This window comes from Bufo gargarizans, chromosome 2, assembly GCF_014858855.1.
Source record: "Bufo gargarizans isolate SCDJY-AF-19 chromosome 2, ASM1485885v1, whole genome shotgun sequence".
Classification (NCBI taxonomy): Eukaryota; Metazoa; Chordata; class Amphibia; order Anura; family Bufonidae; genus Bufo; species Bufo gargarizans.
The window spans coordinates 102,701,952-102,722,450 of record NC_058081.1 but is presented as its reverse complement, the minus strand read 5'-3'; the positions used below and the strand labels follow the sequence as shown (position 1 = coordinate 102,722,450).

Here is a 20,499-nt window from a genome sequence, read left to right as displayed (position 1 = left end):
TCGGCGCAGGCGCACTGAGAGGCGGACGCTCGCTCGGCCGCTCCATCCTCAATGCGCCTGCGCCGATGACGTCACATCTACACCCGGCGCAGGCGCATTGAGGATCGAGCGTCCGCGTCTCAGTGCGCCTGTGCCGCTGGAAGACAGGTACGGCGCAGGCGCGAGATTATGTATGGATAAATCGCAGTATAGGGATAATAAGTCCACACAAAAAAAAAAACTGTTTAGTGGGGTGACAGAAGCCCTTTAAAGCTGATAGCACACCAAAGTAACATATGGTTTGTGCATGACCACATAACAGTATTTTAGCAGTGGCATCGTTATACCACATTGTAGTGAATGGCGTTTTAGGACTTCAGTAAGAAAAAACTGTGGCAGTTGCAAAAACCGCAATCAATTCCTCGAAAATTAAAAGGGATGTCTAAGAATAACAAAAGTTGGAGCACAGACAGGTCATGGTATAAAATGACAAAATAAGTGTTAGGTACCCAGTGAAGTGCCCGCCGTTCCAGCGCTGCAGTTTCTGTCCACCCCGCCAGTTTTTTGTTTTTACTTCTTGTCATCTTGATTTCAATGCTGCAGTTTTGCAAACAAAGACCGATGGGGAGGACAGAGACAGCAGACCTGGCATGAGGAAGGGCATTCAACGGGTAAAATGGGTATGTATATACTGCATGTCTGCATATTTAGAGTACCAAGCTCCAAGATTTTTACGCATTTCATTCCCTTTTTTTGGGGTGAGGCCATGTTGTAGATAGGGCCTTAAATCCCATGTAAACTCTGCAGATGTTAAAGGGGTTATCCGACCCCTGAAATGCCCCTCCATATGCCCCGGACCCTCACACTGGGTATACTTACCTTATTGGGGGCATTTCAGGGGTTGGATAACACCTTTAAATGTGAATCTGTGGCAGTGTGGATTTGAACTGAAATTCTGCAACAAACCTGACATGAGTTCACATGGCCTTAGGCAATCCCGGGCAGGATAGGGGTAGGAACTGGCGGGGCATGTGTCCTCTCTGGTGGATACTGGGCGGTGCACCCATAAGCCACTGTGCCTTGTCAGGCGTATGTTAAAGGCTAGGGCTGAAAATGGACAGTTTTCCCATATAGACGCCTAGCTATGGTTCTGTATCCCCTTTTTAATCACTGTCTGAATGCGTTTGTCATGGTCTAAATGCATAGCTTAATGTATAATATGAATAGGTAGGGTATTTTTTACTTTTAACTGTGGAGTCATTGTTTTTTTAATTTAATATTATTATTATACTTTAATTAATATGCAGCACTCTATCATTACTCGCTGCCCCCAATGGGGCTCACAATCTAAGGTGTGGGAGGAAACCCACGCAAACATGGAGAGAACATGGAAACTTCATGCAAATGGTGACTTTGGTCGGATTCGAACCTAGGACCCCAGCGCTGCAAGGCACCAGTGCTAACCATACTGTCCATGTGTATGACAAAAGATCACAAAGGCCCGACATCCTAAATCAAGGAGATGCTACCCATGTACGAGACTGCTATGGTAACGCCATGTACTGTACCAAAGCACTTGCAATGGAGGCTTGCCAGTCGTCTATGCACTTACAATCTGGCAGTACAGGCCTGTACGCAGCGTGTACGCAGCGCATGTAGTACTGTGGTATGAGTAGTCTTGCTGGGCACTTTACCTTGCTCGAGTGATAGCACTGACCCATTCTTCACAGTCATTGGAATCCTCCGTGCGCAGCTCCAAGGGCTTCTGATTCTCGTGATTAAAGTTGATGATGAAACAATACTGTCAAAAAAGACACAGTCAGCAAAATACTCAAAGTACGCTGGAAACATCCAGAGGCCATGCACAGGGAATACCTATGTAATAGAGACGGATACAAAACAAACACATCGAATAATACTATACGATTAGGAGTGTAATAGGAAACAGCATCAACAGCAACTCCCTAATACAGTACAACTTAAGGCCTCTTTCACACGACCGTTTTTTTTTTCCGTTTTGCGGGCCGTTTTTTGCGGTCCGTATACGGTCCGTATACGGAACCATTCATTTCAATGGTTCCGCAAAAAAAACTGAATGTACTCCGTGTGCATTCCGTTTCCGTATTTCCGTTTTTCCGTTCCGTTTAAAGATAGAACATGTCCTATATTTGGCCGCAAATCACGTTCCGTGGCTCCATTAAAGTCTATGGGTCCGCAAAAAAACGGAATGCATACGGAAATGCATCCGTATGTCTTCCGTATCCGTTCCGTTTTTTGCGGAACCATCTATTGAAAATGTTATGCCCAGCCCAATTTTTAATATGAAATTACTGTATACTGTATTTGCCATACGGAAAAACGGAACGGAACGGAAACGGAACCACAACGGAAGCAAAAAACGGAACAACGGATCCGTGAAAAACGGACCGCAAAACACTGAAATGGACATACTGTCGTGTGAAAGAGGCCTAAGTCCTTAACTCTATGGCCCCGTTCACACGGGCGAGAATTCCGTGCAGGTGCAATGCATTAGGTGAACGCATTGCACCTGTACTGAATCCGATCCCATTCACTCCAATGGGGCTGTGCACATGAGCATTGATTTTCACACATCACTTGTGCGTTGCGTGAAAATCGCAGCATGCTCTATATTGTGCATTTTTCACGCAATGCAGGCCCCATAGAAGTGAATGGAGCTGCGTGAAAATCGCAAGCAAGTGCGGATGTGGTGTGATTTTCACGCATGGTTGCTAGGAGACGATCGGGATGGTTATAAGGGAAAATAATAGCATTCTTAATACAGAATGCTAAGTAAATTAGGGATGGAGGGGTTAAAATGTTTTAATTAAATTAAACTCACCTCATCCACTTGTTTGCGCAGCTCGGCTCGGCTTCTTTCTTCTTCTTTGAGGACCTGGGAGTAAAAGGACTTTTGGTGACGTCACTGTGCTCATCACATGGTCCATGTAATGAGTGCAGTGACGTCACCAAAGGTCCTTTTCCTCCCAGGTCCTCAAAGAAGAAGAAAGAAGACGAGCCGGGCTGCCCGAACAAGAACAAGTGGATGAGGTGAGTTTAATTATACATTTTTTTTATTTTTTAACCCCTCCATCCCTAATTTACTTAGCATTATGCATTAAGAATGCTATTATTTTCCCTTATAACCATTGTTTAAGGGAAAATAATAAAATCTACACAACACCGATCTCAAACCCGAACTTCTGTCTGACCCAGGAAGAAGTACATCAGCGACTTAAAAAGATTAAAATAGACAAATCGCCAGGACCGGATGGCATACACCCCCGTATCCTAAAGGAATTAAGTAATGTCATAGCCAGACCCTTATTTCTGATATTTGCAGACTCTATACTGACAGGGAATGTCCCACAGGATTGGCGCATGGCATATGTGGTGCCAATATTCAAAAAGGGGCCAAAAACAGAGCCCGGAAACTATAGGCCGGTAAGTTTAACATCTGTTGTGGGTAAACTGTTTGAAGGTTTTCTGAGAGATGCTATATTAGAGCATCTCAACAGAAATAAGCAAATAACGCCATATCAGCATGGCTTCGTGAGGGATCGATCATGCCAAACTAATTTTATCAGTTTCTATGAGGAGGTAAGTTCTAGACTTGACAGCGGCGAATCAATGGATGTCGTGTATCTGGACTTCTCCAAAGCATTTGACACTGTACCACATAAAAGGTTAGTATATAAAATGAGAATGCTCGGACTGGGAGAAAACGTCTGTATGTGGGTAAGTAACTGGCTCAGTGATAGAAAACAGAGGGTGGTTATTAACGGTACACACTCAGATTGGGTCACTGTCACTAGTGGAGTACCTCAGGGGTCAGTATTGGGCCCTATTCTCTTCAATATATTTATTAATGATCTTGTAGAAGGCTTGCATAGTAAAGTATCAATTTTCGCAGATGACACTAAACTGTGTAAAGTAATTTACACTGAAGAGGACAGTATACTACTACAGAAGGATCTGGACAGATTGGAGGCTTGGGCAGATAAGTGGCAGATGGGGTTTAACACTGATAAATGTAAAGTTATGCACATGGGAAGGAAAAATGCAAGTCAACCGTACATACTAAATGGTAAAACACTCGGTAACACTGACATGGAAAAGGATCTAGGAATTTTAATAAACAGCAAACTAAGCTGCAAAAACCAGTGTCAGGCAGCTGCTGCCAAGGCCAACAAGATAATGGGTTGCATCAGAAGGGGCATAGATTCCCGTGATAAGAACATAGTCCTACCACTTTACAAATCGCTAGTCAGACCACACGGAGTACTGTGTACAGTTCTGGGCTCCTGTAAACAAGGCAGACATAGCAGAGCTCGAGAAGGTCCAGAGGAGGGCATCTAAAGTAATAACTGGAATGGGGCAACTACAGTACCCTGAAAGATTATCAAAATTAGGGTTATTCACTTTAGAAAAAAGACGACTGAGGGGAGATCTAATTAATATGTATAAATATATCAGGGGTCAGTACAGAGATCTATCCCATCATCTATTTATCCCCAGGACTGTGACTGTGACGAGGGGACATCCTCTGCGTCTGGAGGAAAAAAGGTTTGTACACAAACATAGAAAAGGATTCTTTACGGTAAGAGCGGTGAGACTATGGAACTCTCTGCCTGAGGAGGGGGTGATGGTGAGTACAATAAAGGAATTCAAGAGGGCCCTGGACGTATTTCTGGAGCTTAATAATATTACAGGCTATAGCTACTAGAGAGGGGTCTTCCTCTGGATCAACTTGCGGGATAACAGGCCGAACTGGATGGACAAATGTCTTTTTTCGGCCTTATGTACTATGTTACTATGTTCTGTGAAGAAGTCCAGGTTCGGGTCTGGGTACCAAACATGCCGATTTTTCTCACGCGCGTGCAAAACGAATTAAAAAGAGGCCTATGGAAAACTAGTAATTGGTTCCAGGGTCCCAAAATGTTATCCCAAACTAAGACATAATGAAGATAAAAAAATAAATAAAATAGGCAGATAACTAAGATAGATAAAGCAATTCCTTACATATACCAGTCAGAAATAGCTGGGAGTTCCTTGAATCATGACTAAACAAGAGGTCATCTGTTTGGTAGCCCTCTATAGGTCTACAGGCAGTTATAAGCAGCAGCCTGCATTCAACTTAAAGGCGAGCAAGCAAGTTAGGGCCTCTTGCACACGAACGTGTGCGCCCCGTGGTCGTGCTGCGGCCCGCAAAATGCAGGCTGCAATGCACGAGCACAGTCCGTGGGGCAGCCGCAGCAGATCGCGGACCCATTTTACCTTAATGGGTCCGCGATCTGGCCGTTCCGCAAAAAGAAAGGACATGTTCTATCTTTTTGCGGAACGGAAGTCTGGGATTAAACCCCACGGAAGCACTCCGTAGTGCTTCCATTGGGTTCCGTTCTGCATCTCCGGATTTGCAGACCCATTGAAGTGAATGGGTCCGCATCCGTGATGCGGAATACCTACGGAACAGCACCCGTGTATTACGGCCTAAGGATGATACTCTCTACGTGGTATGTTATGAATATTCCTGATGCTAAAAGGGGCAAATCTGACACACATTCTAAAATTGTCTCAATATGTTCTTTAATGCGGAGTTAAGTGTAGAGCTATGCTATCTCCTTAGTTCAGCATAGTTGTTGTATGACGACAGATGGCTCTCGCTCAGCAACTTGGCACTTCTGCCCTGTCTCAGTTAGGATGCTATACAGAAGGAGGTTTGCTTTCACTGGACTGGTATTGCCGTGTTTGTCAGCACAGTTTTTAATTTTCAATATAAATCTTTGCATCACTGACAGCAATTGAGGTAATGGGTATTAAAGGTCATGGGCCCATTACCATTAAAGAGGTTTTCTGAGATTCTTATATTGATGACCACTCCTCAGGATAGATCATCAATATCAGTTCGGCAGAGGTCTGACACCCGGCACCCCCACGATCAGCTGTTTGAGGCCATGGCACTCCGGTGAGCGCTGCGGCCTCCTCGCAGCTAAGCACAGCGCCGTCCATTGAACAGTGGCAGTGCTTGGTATTGCAGCTCACTCCCATTTACTTGAATGATACTGCGCTGTGCCTAGGCCATGTGACCATGAACATGACATCACTAGCCTAGAAAAAGGTAGAGAATACTGTGGCCTCTTCAAACAGCTGATTGGCAGGGATGCCAGGAGTTGGACCCCTGTTAATCTGATATTGATGACCAATCCTGAGGATGTGTCATCATTATCAAAATCATGGACAACATATTTAACTACTATGGCCATTATACACTTGATGAGGAACAGCTATCAAATGCATTTTTGTCTTTTGCTGCTCTTTCACTACAAATGTTGTGTCTGACTAAAGCCCCTTTCACACCGGCGAGTTTTCAGCGCGGGTGCAGTGCGTGAAGTGAACACATTGCACCCGCACGGAATCCTGACCCATTCATTTGAATGGGGCTGTGTACATGAGCGATGTTTTTCACAAATCACTTGTGAGTTGCGTGAAAATCGCAGCATGTTCTAAAATATGCGTTTTTCACGCAACGCAGACCCCATAAAAGTGAATGGGGCTGCGTGATAATCGTAAGCATCCGCAAGCAACTGCGGATGCAATGCGATTTTCACGGATGGTTGCTAAGATGATGATGTTATTAAATAGGGATGAGGTCCATTCACTTTATTATTTTCCATTATAACATGGTCATAATGGAAAATTATAGCATTCTTTAATACAGAATGCTAAGTATAATGTCCCTTGAAGGTAAAAAATAATAAAAAAAATTACTCACCTTATCCACTTGATCGCGCAGCCGTTATCGTCTTCTATCTTCTTCTTGCAGGACATTTTACTTAGCATTCTGCATTCAGAATGCTATTATTTTCCCTTATAACCATGTTAAAATGGAAAATAATAAAATCTACAGAACACCTAACCCAAACCTGAACCTTAGTGAAGAAGTCTGGGTTCAGGTCTGGGTACCACATTCAGTTTTTTATCACACACATGCAAAACGCATTAAAACTATCTGCACATGCGCGAAACAACGCAATCGCAGACAAAACTGAATGAAATTGTGTGCGTTTCCCGCAACGCATCCGGACCAAATCCGTGACGCCCACGTGCAAGGGGCCTAAGGGGCTATGAGGCCCTCTTGCAAATAGGCCCATGTCTAATACCCTGGCATATACCCACCCCTGCTATCCATTTTTCTTCTTTTACTCCACATGTGACATCACCTTTCCCTACAATTTCCTGCCATCTGCATCTCAGTCCCCACTAAGTAAGGCCTCTTTCACTCAAGCGTGACGGATTAGGTCCAGATGCGTTCAGTGAAACACGCACCATTTTGCAAGCAAGTTCAGTCCGTTTGGTCTGCGATTGCGTTCAGTTTTTTCATGCGCGTGATAAAAAACTGAAGGTTTACAAACAACATCTCTTAGCAACCGTCAGTGAAAAAAAACCATTCACTTCTATGGGGCCAGGGCTGCGTGAAAAACGCAGAAGATAGAACATGCTGCGTTTTTCACGCAACGCAGAACTGATGTGTGAAAAAAAACCGCTCATGTACACAGACCCATTGAAATGAATGGGTCAGGATTCAGTGCGGGTGTTATGCGTTCACATCACGCATTGCACCCGCGCGGAAAACTCGCTCGTGTGAAAGGGGCCTGAACCACACATGGAAAGGTCACTGCCTCCAAAAACATCAGCTCACTCTTCTCCTGCTGCTGGGAACATTTTAATGCGGTTACTGGATACAAGTTGTATCAGGCAGCAATAGAAATTACAATGTGCCTCTCTCAACTTATCAGGGCCTGACCCATGTCCTGCAGATCTGGTCATAGATGTGGGTGCCAAATCTGAGTGGTTTTGATGTGTCTCCTTAAGAAAACAGGTGGCTGGAAAACACTCACCTTGCACATATTCTGCAGGAAACAACAACATTCATTTTAGGGCCTTAAAGTGTAACTGTCCTTTTTTTTAATTATTTTGTAATGCGTAGGGGTAGTGATACTAAACATTTTTGTAATATACTTTAATTACTGAAATCTTACATTTCTATTAGAAAAATAGCTGTAAAGTGGCCCATTTTGAGCCTTAGCAACCCTCCTCTGTCTTCTGTTTACATAACAGTCAGTGTTGAGCAAGTCTCCACAGTTATGTAAACAGAAGACAGAGGAGGGTTGCTAAGGCTCAAAATGGGCCACTTTACAGCTATTTTTCTAATAGAAATGTAAGATTTCAGTAATTAAAGTATATTACAAAAATGGTCTGTATCATTGCCCCCAGTGTCGGACTGGGGTACCTAGGGCCCACCGGTAAAATGTATTTTGGGGGCCCACCATACGGATACATTCAAATATAATAAACATGTTTTTTATATGAACATAGGCTGGTTGAGGGGCTGTACATTGAATATATGTCTGTAGTGCAGTAAATCTAATGTATTATGTGTCACTTGTGCGAGGGGGTGGGAGACTAGGGGCCCATCTTGCTCAGGGGCCCACCAGGAGATTCCCCTGTACCCCTGTGGGCCAGTCCGAGCCTGATTGACCCTGTACATAAAAAATAAATAAGAAAAAACAGTTACACTTTAAGGAAATAATGATTAAACCGATAAATGTTTGTTCTTTTCCTTCCTACCCAAATAATATCCGAGCAGATACAAATCTTGGATGTGAATCCTGGGCGAAGTCCATACACATTACCTTGATCTGAATAGCAGATGGCATGTAAGATTCATCTTCAAATTACTAAAATGTGTATATGCCGTTTTATGCTGACCCGTTTCAAACAAGGTCCACATGGACTAACAAAAGATGAAGAAAGATATTAATTAAGGGGTTAAGACATCAGACTAATGTGCCTTTAAAATGCGGTGAAATTTCCATCTGTCAATAATGAAAAAGTAGAGATCAGCAAAAATAAGACCTCTGCCTGACAAAGCTATCAAATCAATGATTTCCAAACACCGCATGCATATAAATCACTTCTACTTGTTGCTTGTTGTCTGGATGCTTGCAACACTCGGGCCACGCTCCCTGTGTTCTGCGACAATATAAGATCCAGTGGGCATCACCTTTGTAATCTATTTTATTAGAAAGAAAAGCTAACATCAAAATAACAGCCCTCCAAATATTAATCTGTCAGAATCTAATATGAATAGCCTCTCCCTTACATACTATTTTGCAGCTTACAGTATAAATAATAACTATTATATTAGGTAAATACTTTGATTCACTTATCTTTTGTACTGGTCCTAATTTACAGCCTGTATGTAAGTCACAACTCTTAGCCTTACAACAAATTACTGTGACTGTCTCATTCATATGAATGGACTTTGCAGAAATCCATGTATGTACATTCTCAGGATCGGTGGGGGTCCTAGTAGTCAGACCCCAGCGATCAGGAAGTTATGCTCTATCCTATGGATAGAGGATAAATTAAATTCTTGGCACACCCCTTCAAACGGGTTTTTGACTCTTCCAGATACTGTAGGTTATCATCCTGGAGAATGTTGATGCAAACCGGAAAACCCCTCCAAGGAGAAAGTTTATATAGCTCTTAATACTATTCACAGGGGCGTAGCTATAGGGGGTGTAGAGGTAGCAGTCGCCACCGGGCCCAGAAGCCTGAGGGGGCCCAAAGACCTTTTTGGTGCATAAGAAGACACATTATAGAAAGTGCATGCTGGTCAAGTTACACCTCTGGCTGGAGGGAAGGGGTTAGGTCAAGAATTTGGGGGGGGGGGGGGGGGCGTTTCAATTTTTGCCTCAGCCTTTAGCTATGCCCTACTATTCATATGTACAGTCGTGGCCAAAAGTTTTGAGAATGACACAAATATTAGTTTTCACAAAGTTTGCTGCTAAACTGCTTTTAGATCTTTGTTTCAGTTGTTTCTGTCATGTAGTGAAATATAATTACACGCGCTTCATACGTTTCAAAGGCTTTTATCGACAATTACATGGCATTTATGCAAAGAGTCAGTATTTGCAGTGTTGGCCCTTCTTTTTCAGGACCTCTGCAATTCGACTGGGCATGCTCTCAATCAACTTCTGGGCCAATTCCTGACTGATAGCAACCCATTCTTTCATAATCACTTCTTGGAGTTTGTCAGAATTAGTGGGTTTTTGTTTGTCCACCCGCCTCTTGAGGATTGACCACAAGTTCTCAATGGGATTAAGATCTGGGGAGTTTCCAGGCCATGGACCCAAAATGTCAACGTTTTGGTCCCCGAGCCACTTAGTTATAACTTTTGCCTTATGGCACGGTGCTCCATCGTGCTGGCAAATGCATAGTTCTTCACCAAACTGTTGTTGGATTGTTGGAAGAAGTTGCTGTTGGAGTGTGTTTTGGTACCATTCTTTATTCATGGCTGTGTTTTTGGGCAAAATTGTGAGTGAGCCCACTCCCTTGGATGAGAAGCAACCCCACACATGAATGGTCTCAGGATGCTTTACTGTTGGCATGTCACAGGACTGATGGTAGCGCTCACCTTTTCTTCTCCGGACAAGCCTTTTTCCTGATGCCCCAATCGGAAAGAGGCTTCATCAGAAAATATGACTTTGCCCCAGTCCTCAGCAGTCCATTCACCATATTTTCTGCAGAAGATCAATCTGTCCCTGATGTTTTTTTTGGAGAGAAGTGGCTTCTTTGCTGCCCTTCGTGACACCAGGCCATCTTCCAAAAGTCTTCGCCTCACTGTGCGTGCAGATGCGCTCACAGCTGCCTGCTGCCATTCCCGAGCAAGCTCTGCACTGGTCGCACTCCGATCCCGCAGCTAAATCCTCTTTAGGAGACGATCCTGGGGCTTGCTGGACTTTCTTGGACGCCCTGAAGCCTTCTTAACAAGAATTGAACCTCTTTCCTTGAAGTTCTTGATGATCCTATAAATTGTTGATTGAGGTGCAATCTTAGTAGCCACAATATCCTTGCCTGTGAAGCCATTTTTATGCAACGCAATGATGGCTGCATGCGTTTCTTTGCAGGTCACCATGGTTAACAATGGAAGAACAATGATTTCAAGCATCACCCTCCTTTTAAAGGGAACCTGTCACCGGGATTTTGGGAATAGAGCTGAGGACATGGGTTGCTAGATGGCCGCTAGCACATCCCCAATACCCAGTCCCCATAGCTCTGTGTGCTTTCATTGTGCAAAAAAAACCGATTTGATACATATGCAAATTAACATATAAGAGTCATATCTTACTTGTGTGACCAGAGAAGAGTCATATTTTCAAGCTCTGACTCCTCTCAGGTTAATTTGCATATGTATCAAATCGGTTTTTATACACAATGAAAGCACACAGAGCTATGGGGACTGGATATTGCGGATGTGCTACCAGCGATCTAGCAACCCATGTCCTCAGCTCTATACCCCAAATCCTGGTGACAGGTTCCCTTTAACAGGTCAAGTCTGCCATTTTAACCCAATCAGCCTGACATAATGATCTCCAGCCTTGTGCTCGTCAACATTCTCACCTGAGTTAACAAGACGATTGCTGAAATGATCTCAGCAGGTCCTTTAATGACAGCAATGAAATGCAGTGGAAAAGTTTTGGGGGGATTAAGTTCATTTTCATGGCAAAGAAGGACTATGCAATTCATCTGATCACTCTTCATAACATTCTGGAGTATATGCAAATTGCTATTATAAAAACTTAAGCAGCAACTTTTCCAATTTCCAATATTTATGTAATTCTCAAAACTTTTGGCCACGACTGTAGATTTAAAGATTCTGGAAGTTGTCAGAAGTATTAACCTCATCACGAATAGTGCCATACATTTACAGCGCAAGTTGGAACTTTAAAGATGGCACTCGCTGAGTGTGCGCTATAGAAGGGGATGACATTTTTTTTTTTTTAAACAAACAAAAGAAAACCCGCCATTAACCCCTTCAGGACCCTGCCATTTTTCACCTTAAGGACCAGGCCATTTTTCACCTTAAGGACCAGGCCATTTTTGCAAATCTGACATATGTCACTTTATGTGGTGATAACTTTAAAACGCTTTTTTTTAAATCCAGGCCATTCTGAGACTGTTTTCTCGTCACATATTGTACTTCACATTTGAGTCAAAATATTTCATTTTTATTTATAAAAAAATACAAAATTTACCCAATTTTTTTTTTAAAACCCCACAATTTTCTAAATTTCTATTTCTCTGCTTTTAAAACAGATAGTGATACCTCCTAAAATAGTTATTACTTTACATTTCCCATATGTCTACTTCATGTTTGGATCATTTTGTAAATGACATTTTCTTTTTTTGGGACCTTAGATGGCTTAAGCCCCTTTTACACAAGCGAGTATTCCGCGCCGGTGCAATGCGTGATGCGAACGCATTGCGCCCACACGGAATCCGGACCCATTCATTTTAATGGGGCTGTGTACATGAGATGTTTCTGAAAGCCATAGTTTTTTGGGCGACTGTCTTATGTAGGGGGTAATTTTTTTCGGTATGAGATGATGGTTTGATTGGTAGGATTTTGGGGTTCGTATGACTTTTTGATCGCTTGGTATTACACTTTTTGTGATGTAAGGTGACAAAAAATGGCTTTTTTGACACACTTTTTTTTTTACGGTGTTCACCTGAGGGTTTAGGTCATGTGATATTTTTATACAGCAGGTTCTTACAGACGTGGCAATACCTAATATACAGGTGAAACTCGAACAATTAGAATATCGTGAAACTCGAACATTTATTTCAGTAATGCAACTTAAAAGGTGAAACTAGTATATGAGAGACTCATTACATGCAAAGCGAGATATTTCAAGCCTTTATTTGTTATAATTTGGATGATTATGGCTTATAGCTTATTAAACCCCAAAGTCACAATTTTGAGGTACCCTTTGCTCAGGGGGTATGGATTAATTAGCTGACTAGAGTGTGACACTTTGAGCCTAGAATATTGAACCTTTTCACAAAATTCGAATTTTAAGCTGCATTAATGCAATTCCTTTTCATTTGCATTACTGAAATAAATGGACTTTTGCACGATATTAAAATTTTTCGAGTTTCGCCTGTATACTTTTTATTTATTTAAGTTTTACACAATAACAGCATTTTTGAAAAAAATATATATCATGTTTTAGTGTCTCCATAGTCTGAGAGCCATAGTTTTTTTATTTTTTAGGCGATTGTCTTAGGTAGGGTATCATTTTTGCGGGATGAGATGACTGTTTGATTGGTACTATTTTGGGGTGCATATGACTTCAGAATTGCTTGCTATTACACTTTTTGTGATATAAGGTGACAAAAAATGGCTTTTCTGACACAGTTTTTATTTTATCTTTTTTACGGTGTTTACCTGAGGGGTTAGGTCATGTGGTATTTTTATAGAGTAGGTTGTTACAGACACGGCAATACCTAATATGCCTACTTTTTAAATTTTTTATGTAAAACAATAAAAACACTTTTAAAACAAAACAAATCATGTTTAGTGTCCCCATAGTCTCCCATAGTGTCCCCATAGTCTAAGAGCCATATTTTTTTTATTTTCTGGGCAATTGTCTTAGGTAGGAGCTCATTTTTTACAGAATGAGTTGACTGTTAGATTGGTACTATTTTGGGAAGGGGGGGCATACGCCTTTTTGAGCGCTTGGTGTTGCACTTTTAGTGATGTAAGGTGACAAAAAATGTTTTTTTTAGCACAGTTTTTTTTTTTTTTGGACGGTGTTCACTTGAGGGGTTATTTCATGTGATATTGTTATAAAGCCGGTCGATACGGACGCGGTGATACCTAATATGTCTACTTTTGTTTTTTCCCTATTTTTTACAAAAAAAAACTTTATATTTTAACTTTATTTTTTGTCTCACTTCAACTTTTGGGGGTCTAATCCCCTTTACAATGCATCACAATACTTCTGTATTTTGATGCATTGGCTGTAAGTGTATTACACATTGTAATACACTTCAGCCAGCATGCCTGTGAGATCCAGGGGGCTGAATCTTACAGGCTGTCACAGAAGGCATCAGGCTGCCTTCCCTGCCATCGGGTCCCCGTTTTGCCAGTACAGACTTCAATGCAAGTCTTGTGTCACTTGTGATGTCGGAGTTTTTGTTTACTGTTAAATCCACTATACAATACTCAAAAAACAGAAAGTGAAAGTTAAAAGGGTGGGGGTGGGGGCACCCGCACCCTGGAAAAATATGGTGTAAAATATGCCTTAGACTTTTCCTTCCATTCATCAGCGCAGGGCGCACTATGACCGACACAGGCAGAGCATTGAATGTAGGCAGACTGTTATAGCTAAATGATAAAGTACAAGAAAGATATACTGTATCGATATTCAGGTTAAATTGTCATGTTGACACTTTGCGATAAATATGTGGGTTTTGGGTTTCAGTTTTGGCACTCGATCTGTAAAAGGTGATAGGATAACTGGCTTCATATGAAACTGGTCCCAGAGTACGTGTGTGACATAGGGAAATTATATTGTAAACTCCACTGAGGACAGGAACTGGGATTAATGACCGTTTTGTACGGCGCTGCAGAATATGTTGCCAATATATAAGCATGAAAGAAATAAGTACTACCATGGGCAGTTGTCAAAATTTATCATACTGCAGAAGATAAAAAATAGTCCTCAGGGAAACAGTGCGATCTGTCACAAAGACCGGGACCGTTGAATGGTGTGTTGTCTTCCTGGTGCTTAAGTTCGCAATATCGCGGATTGGGTTGATAGATTACTGGGAGGGGCTGCCCGTCATAGTACACATTGGAACCAATGACAAAGTTATAGGTAGGTGGAGGGTCCTGAATTTTTTCTTCGCAATCTCAGGGCAAGGACCTCTGCCACACCAGAAAGGCAGCAAGAGATTAACAAGTGGCTCAAGAACTGGGGTAGGAAGGAGGGGTTTGGGTTCCTGGAGAACTGGGCCGACTTCTCTATCGGCTACAGGCTCTATCGTAGGGATGGGCTGCACCTCAATGGGGAAGGGGCGGCTGTTTTGGGGGAGAAGATGGCTAGAAGGTTGGAAGAGTATTTAAACTAGGGACTGGGGGGAGGGTAAATACATTATAGAATGGGAAGATAGTGCAGATAGACACTGGGGGCAAGGTAATGGAACTGGGGGAGGAATGGGAAAAGGAGGGACTAAAACAGTTCAGAAGGAAAAGTGTAGGGTAAAAAATATCCAAAAACCTCTTCATCGTATGTTTACTAATGCTAGAAGTCTGACTAATAAAACTGGTGAACTGGAATTAATAACGTCTGAAGAGGACTCGGGCATAGTGAGAATAACTTAAAACATGGCTGGATGATAGTATTAGGCGCAGGAGCAGTGAGTAAAAGACGGCAGCAGGCGAGCGTCCTTCACTCACTGCGCCTAATACTAATATCAACGGCGCAGGTGAAGGATTCGTGGGGCACGGAGGAGACAGAGGATGTCAATCACCTTTACAAGGGCGTGTCAAACGGTGAGAGGGCGGAGCCTCTAGGTGCTGCAGCAAGGCCCCACTAGCACCTAGAGATTCATTTGCATATTATAAAAGTCATTATTTAGCGCGAACGGCGGCAGGCAGGGAGATATAAGTCATACAGTTATGTTCTGCTGACATTAGCACATCGCTAATGTCAGCCAGATACATAATGATTTTTCTGATCACAGAAACCCTCTAACCTGTTTAGGACATAGGGCGTACTACGCCCTAATGTCCCGATCCTTAAGGACACAGGACGTACCGGTACGTCCTATGTACTTCCGATCACCACAGGCGATGATCGGAACAAGGTGCCTGCTCAAATCACTGAGCAGGCACCTTGGCTAAATGCGCGGGGGGGTCCTGTGACCCCCCCAGTGTCGGCGATTGCCGCAAACCGCAGGTCATTTCCGACCTGCGGTTTGCGGCTTTTTATGGTGCGGCCGCGGTGATGCCATCGGGTCCCCGTGGGGCTGTAGGGGGGACCCGATGGCATGGAAGGCAGCGCGATGCCTTTCTGAGACATCGGCGCTGCCTTCCTGTGACAAGCCTGTGAGATCCAGCCCCTTGGATCTCACAGGCCGGAAGCTGTATGAGTAATACACACTGTATTACTCATACAGCCAATGCATTCCATTACAGAAGTATAGGAATGCATTGTAAAGGAGTAGACCCCCAAAAGTTGAAGTCCCAAAGTGGGACAAAAAATAAAGTGAAAAAACAGTTGAAAAAAAAAATCCCCCCCAAAAATGTAAAGTTTCAAGAAAAAATAAACAAAAACGTATATTAGATATCGCCGCGTCCGTATCGATCGGCTCTATAAACATATCACATGACCTAACCCCCTCAGATGAACACCGTAAAAAATAAAAACTGTGCTAAATAAACCATTTTTTTGTTACCTTACATCACAAAAAGTACAACAGCAAGCGATCAAAAAGGCGTATGCCAACCAAAATAATACCAATCTAACCGTCACCTCATCCCGCAAAAAATGAGCCTGAGACAATTTCCCAAACAATAAAAAAACTATGGCTCAGAATATGGAGACAATAAAACATAATTTTTTTTTTTAAGCTGTTATAACTGTTACATATTAGGTATCGCTGGGTCCGTATCGACAGGCTCTATAAAAATATCCCATGACCTAACCCCTCAGATGAACACCGTAAAAAATAAAAACTGTGCTAAATAAACCATTTTTTGTCACCTTACATCACAAAAAGTGTAATAGCAAGCGATCAAAAAGTCATATGCACCCCAAAATAGTGCCAATCAAACTGGCATCTCATCCTGCAAAAATTTAGACCCTACCTAAGATAACTGCCCAAAAACTGAAAAAACTATGGCTCTCAGAATATGGAAACACTAAAACAAAAATGAAATCATTGTGTAAAACTTACATTTAAAAAAAAGTGTACATATTACGTATCGCCACGTCTGTAATAACTTGCACTATAAAAATATCACATGACCTAACCCCTCAGGTGAATACCGTAAAAAAATATAAATAAAAACGGTGTAAAAAAAGCTATTTTTTGTCACCTTACATCACAAAAAGTGCAATAGCTAGCGTTCAAAAAGTCATACGCAACCCATGTAAAACTTACACAAATAAAAAAAGTATGCATATTAGGTATCGCCATGTCCGTGACAACCTGGCCTATAAAAATACCACATGATCTAACCAGTCAGATGAATGTTGCAAATAACAAAAAATAAAAACGGAGCCAAAACAGCTATTTCTTGTTATCTTGCCTCACAAAAAGTGTAATATAGAGCAACCAAAAATCATATGTACCCTAAAAAAGTACCAACAAAACTGCCACCCTATCCCGTAGTTTCTGAAATTGGGTAACTTTTTTGGAGTTTCTACTCTAGGGGTGCATCAGGGGGGCTTCAAATGGGACATGGTGTCAAAAAAACAGTCCAGCAAAATCTGCGTTCCAAAAACCGTATGGCATTCCTTTCCTTCTGCGCCCTGCCGTGTGCCTGTACAGCGGTTTACGACCACATATGGGGTGTTTCTGTAAACTACAGAATCAGAGCCATAAATATTGAGTTTCGTTTGGCTGTTAACCCTTGCTTTGTAACTGGAAAAAAATAATAAAAATTGAAAATCTGCCCAAAAAGTGACATTTTGAAATTGTATCTCTATTTTCCATTAATTCTTGTGGAACACCTAAAGGGTTAACAGAGTTTGTAAAATCAGTTTTGAATACCTTGAGGGGTGTAGTTTCTAGAATAGGGTTTCTAGAATGGGTGGTTTCTATTATGTAAGCCTCACAAAGTGACTTCAGACCTGAACTGGTCCTTAAAAAGTGGGTTTTGGAAAATGTCTGAAAAATTTCAAGATTTGCTTCTAAGCCTTGTAACATCCCCATAAAATAAAATGTAATTCCCAAAATGATACAAACATGAAGTAGACATATGGGGAATGTAAAGTAATAACTATTTTTGTAGGTATTACTATGTATTATAGAAGTAGAGAAATTGAAATTTGCTAATTTTTCTAAATTTTTTGCAAATTTGGTATGTTTTTATAAATAAAAATGTTTTTTTTTTTTTTACTCCATTTTACCAGTGTCATGAAGTACAATATGTGATGAAAAAGCCATCTCAGAACGGCCTGGGTAAGTAAAAGCATTTTAAAGTTATCGGGTAGGGGTGTACCGAAATGAAAATTCTGGTCCGAAACCGAAAATTCAGGATACCCCTTGACCGAAACCGAAACTGCCTTTTTGCCCAAATACTTTTAAAATACTATTTTTTTTATGATTTTATTAATAATTCTTTTTCATGAATTTTAATAAATCATATTACCCACCCACCCCATAACAGTGCCATCCACAGATCCCCACCCACCCCATAACAGTGCCATCCACAGACCCCCACCCACCCCATAACAGTGCCATCCACAGACCCCCACCCACCCCATAACAGTGCCATCCACAGACCCCCACCCACCCCATAACAGTGCCATCCACAGACCCCCCCCCCCATTGCCGCTCCAGTACAGACTACTTATAAAATGTGTACAATTAATAGAAAATAGCGGGGAGGGACTGGGAGGAGGAGCTGGGGGCCGGTGCGTTCACTGTGCTCCGGCCCCCAGCTCCAGTAGTTGTAAAATGTGTACAATTAATAAGGATTCTATTTATGAGGCCCCCTCTGCAGTAGAACATTCAATATAGCCACATCCTACTCACAGGGCTGTTATCTTAATGCTGGCCGGCCGGGCAGACGAGCGGCAGCGTCACGACTGACATCACATGCCTGCGCCGCCTCCTTCATTCAGAAAGTAGGCTGGGCACATGACGTCAGTTGTGACGCTGCCGCTCCTCTGCCTGGCCGGCCAGCATTAAGATAACAGCCCTGTGAGTAGGATGTGGCTATATTGAATGTTCTACTGCAGAGGGGGCCTCATGAATAGAATCCTTATTAATTGTACACATTTTATAACTACTGGAGCTGGGGGCCGGAGCACAGTGAACGCATCGGCCCCCAGCTCCTCCTCCCAGTCCCTCCCCGCTATTTTCTGCCGATATGTATCAATATCGGCCGAAATGGATTAGGTGCATTTTCGGCCGATATTTTCGGCCACCGGAATTTCGGTGCACCCCTAGTTATCAGCACATAAAGTGACACTGGTCATATGTCTGTGTCCTAAAGGGGTTAAGGAACAAGAAAAAAACAATGTGGATAAATAGAATTGTAAAGAAAGCAATAAATGAAAAAAACAAAAAAAAAGCTTTTAAATCACTAAAACAAGAGGGTAGCGAGGAAACATTGCAAAACTATGAGGAAAAATAGAACATGTAAAAGACAAATAAAAGCAGCCAAACTGGAGATAGAGAGATCCATTGCCAAAGAGAGTAAAACTAACCCTAAAATGTTCTTCAATTATATAAATGGTAAAAAGTTTTAGCCTAAAAAGCACTTTACTGAGTGATGCGGGGGGTGGGGGGGGGGGGGGGGGAGTTGTAGAGAGCGATGAGGAGAATGCTAATCTATTAAATATTATTTTTTCTCCACTGTATTCACTGAGGAAAATAAACTTTACTTATACTGACATACGCCTAAATTAGGCATATTTTAGATGCAGATGGCGGCACAATTGTTAGTTGTGCTGCCATCTGCGACTTCGCCCTGTTGACGCCTGGCCTAAAATTGTGGGTGTGGCGTGGGCGGGTACGGGCAGCCAGGCCCGTCTCATTCATCATGTTCTACGCCTGGTTTAGGCGTAGAAAATGGTCTAAATGTAAGACAGCTCGGAAGCTGTCTTACATTTAGAACTGGCGCTTTATAACTCAGGAGGGTCCACCGCCAGCACAGGGCCTTTATTAAGACTGAAACGCCAGACTTAATAAATGTGCCCCTATGTTACTATGCTAAATTCACAGAATACCAAGATACCCCAAGGAAAAATTGCTAATTTAGCATAGACATCACTGAGGGCAATTTCCTAAAACGTAACTTTTAATCTACATACAATAAAAAAATAAAAAATGAATCAAGCAGCCAAAAAGCTGAATATGATACCCATAGTACAAAAAGCTGTCAAGACAATAGACAATTAGCAAAAGTCAGGGGTACGATACGGGTGGGACAATTCATCCAGATATACTATAGCTGTCCCTAATTTTGCCCTTATCCACACTGCTCAGCCCAGAGATACACCTTGAAGGTAGATGTACTCTGTCCACGTACCTAGGCTAACCTGTCCTTATACAGCCCTATTACTAATCCTTATATAGCTCTATCACTTTCTGACACCATACCCTTTTTGTACTATAGGTATCATATTTAGCTTTTTGGCTGCTTGATTAATTTTAGACTTTTTATTGTATGTAGATTAAAAGTTACGTTTTAGGAAATTGCCCTCAGTGACGTCTATGCTACTATGTTACCATTAGTCTACGGGCTATTTTACAGTAATTGTCAGTCCATCCCACAAAATCCATGGCTGTTCTCTAAGCACATTAGTAGTATGTGGGATACTTATCTTCCTATCTAAGTACATTACCTGTATGCCGGTTACCTATCTTCCTAAGTACATTAACTGTATGCAGGATACATATCTTCCTTATCTA

At 42.1% G+C, this 20,499-nt stretch overlaps 1 protein-coding gene across 1 annotated transcript in view; it reads right to left on the bottom strand.

Moving 5' to 3' along the window:
* The window catches only part of RASGRF1 (Ras protein specific guanine nucleotide releasing factor 1), an 88,609-nt gene that overhangs the window by 58,703 nt on the left and 9,407 nt on the right, over positions 1-20,499 (bottom strand). Inside the window, exon 2 of the mRNA XM_044283133.1 lies at positions 1,674-1,780. Coding sequence (XP_044139068.1) covers positions 1,674-1,780 — 107 coding nt within the window. The remainder of the gene's footprint in view (positions 1-1,673; positions 1,781-20,499) is intronic.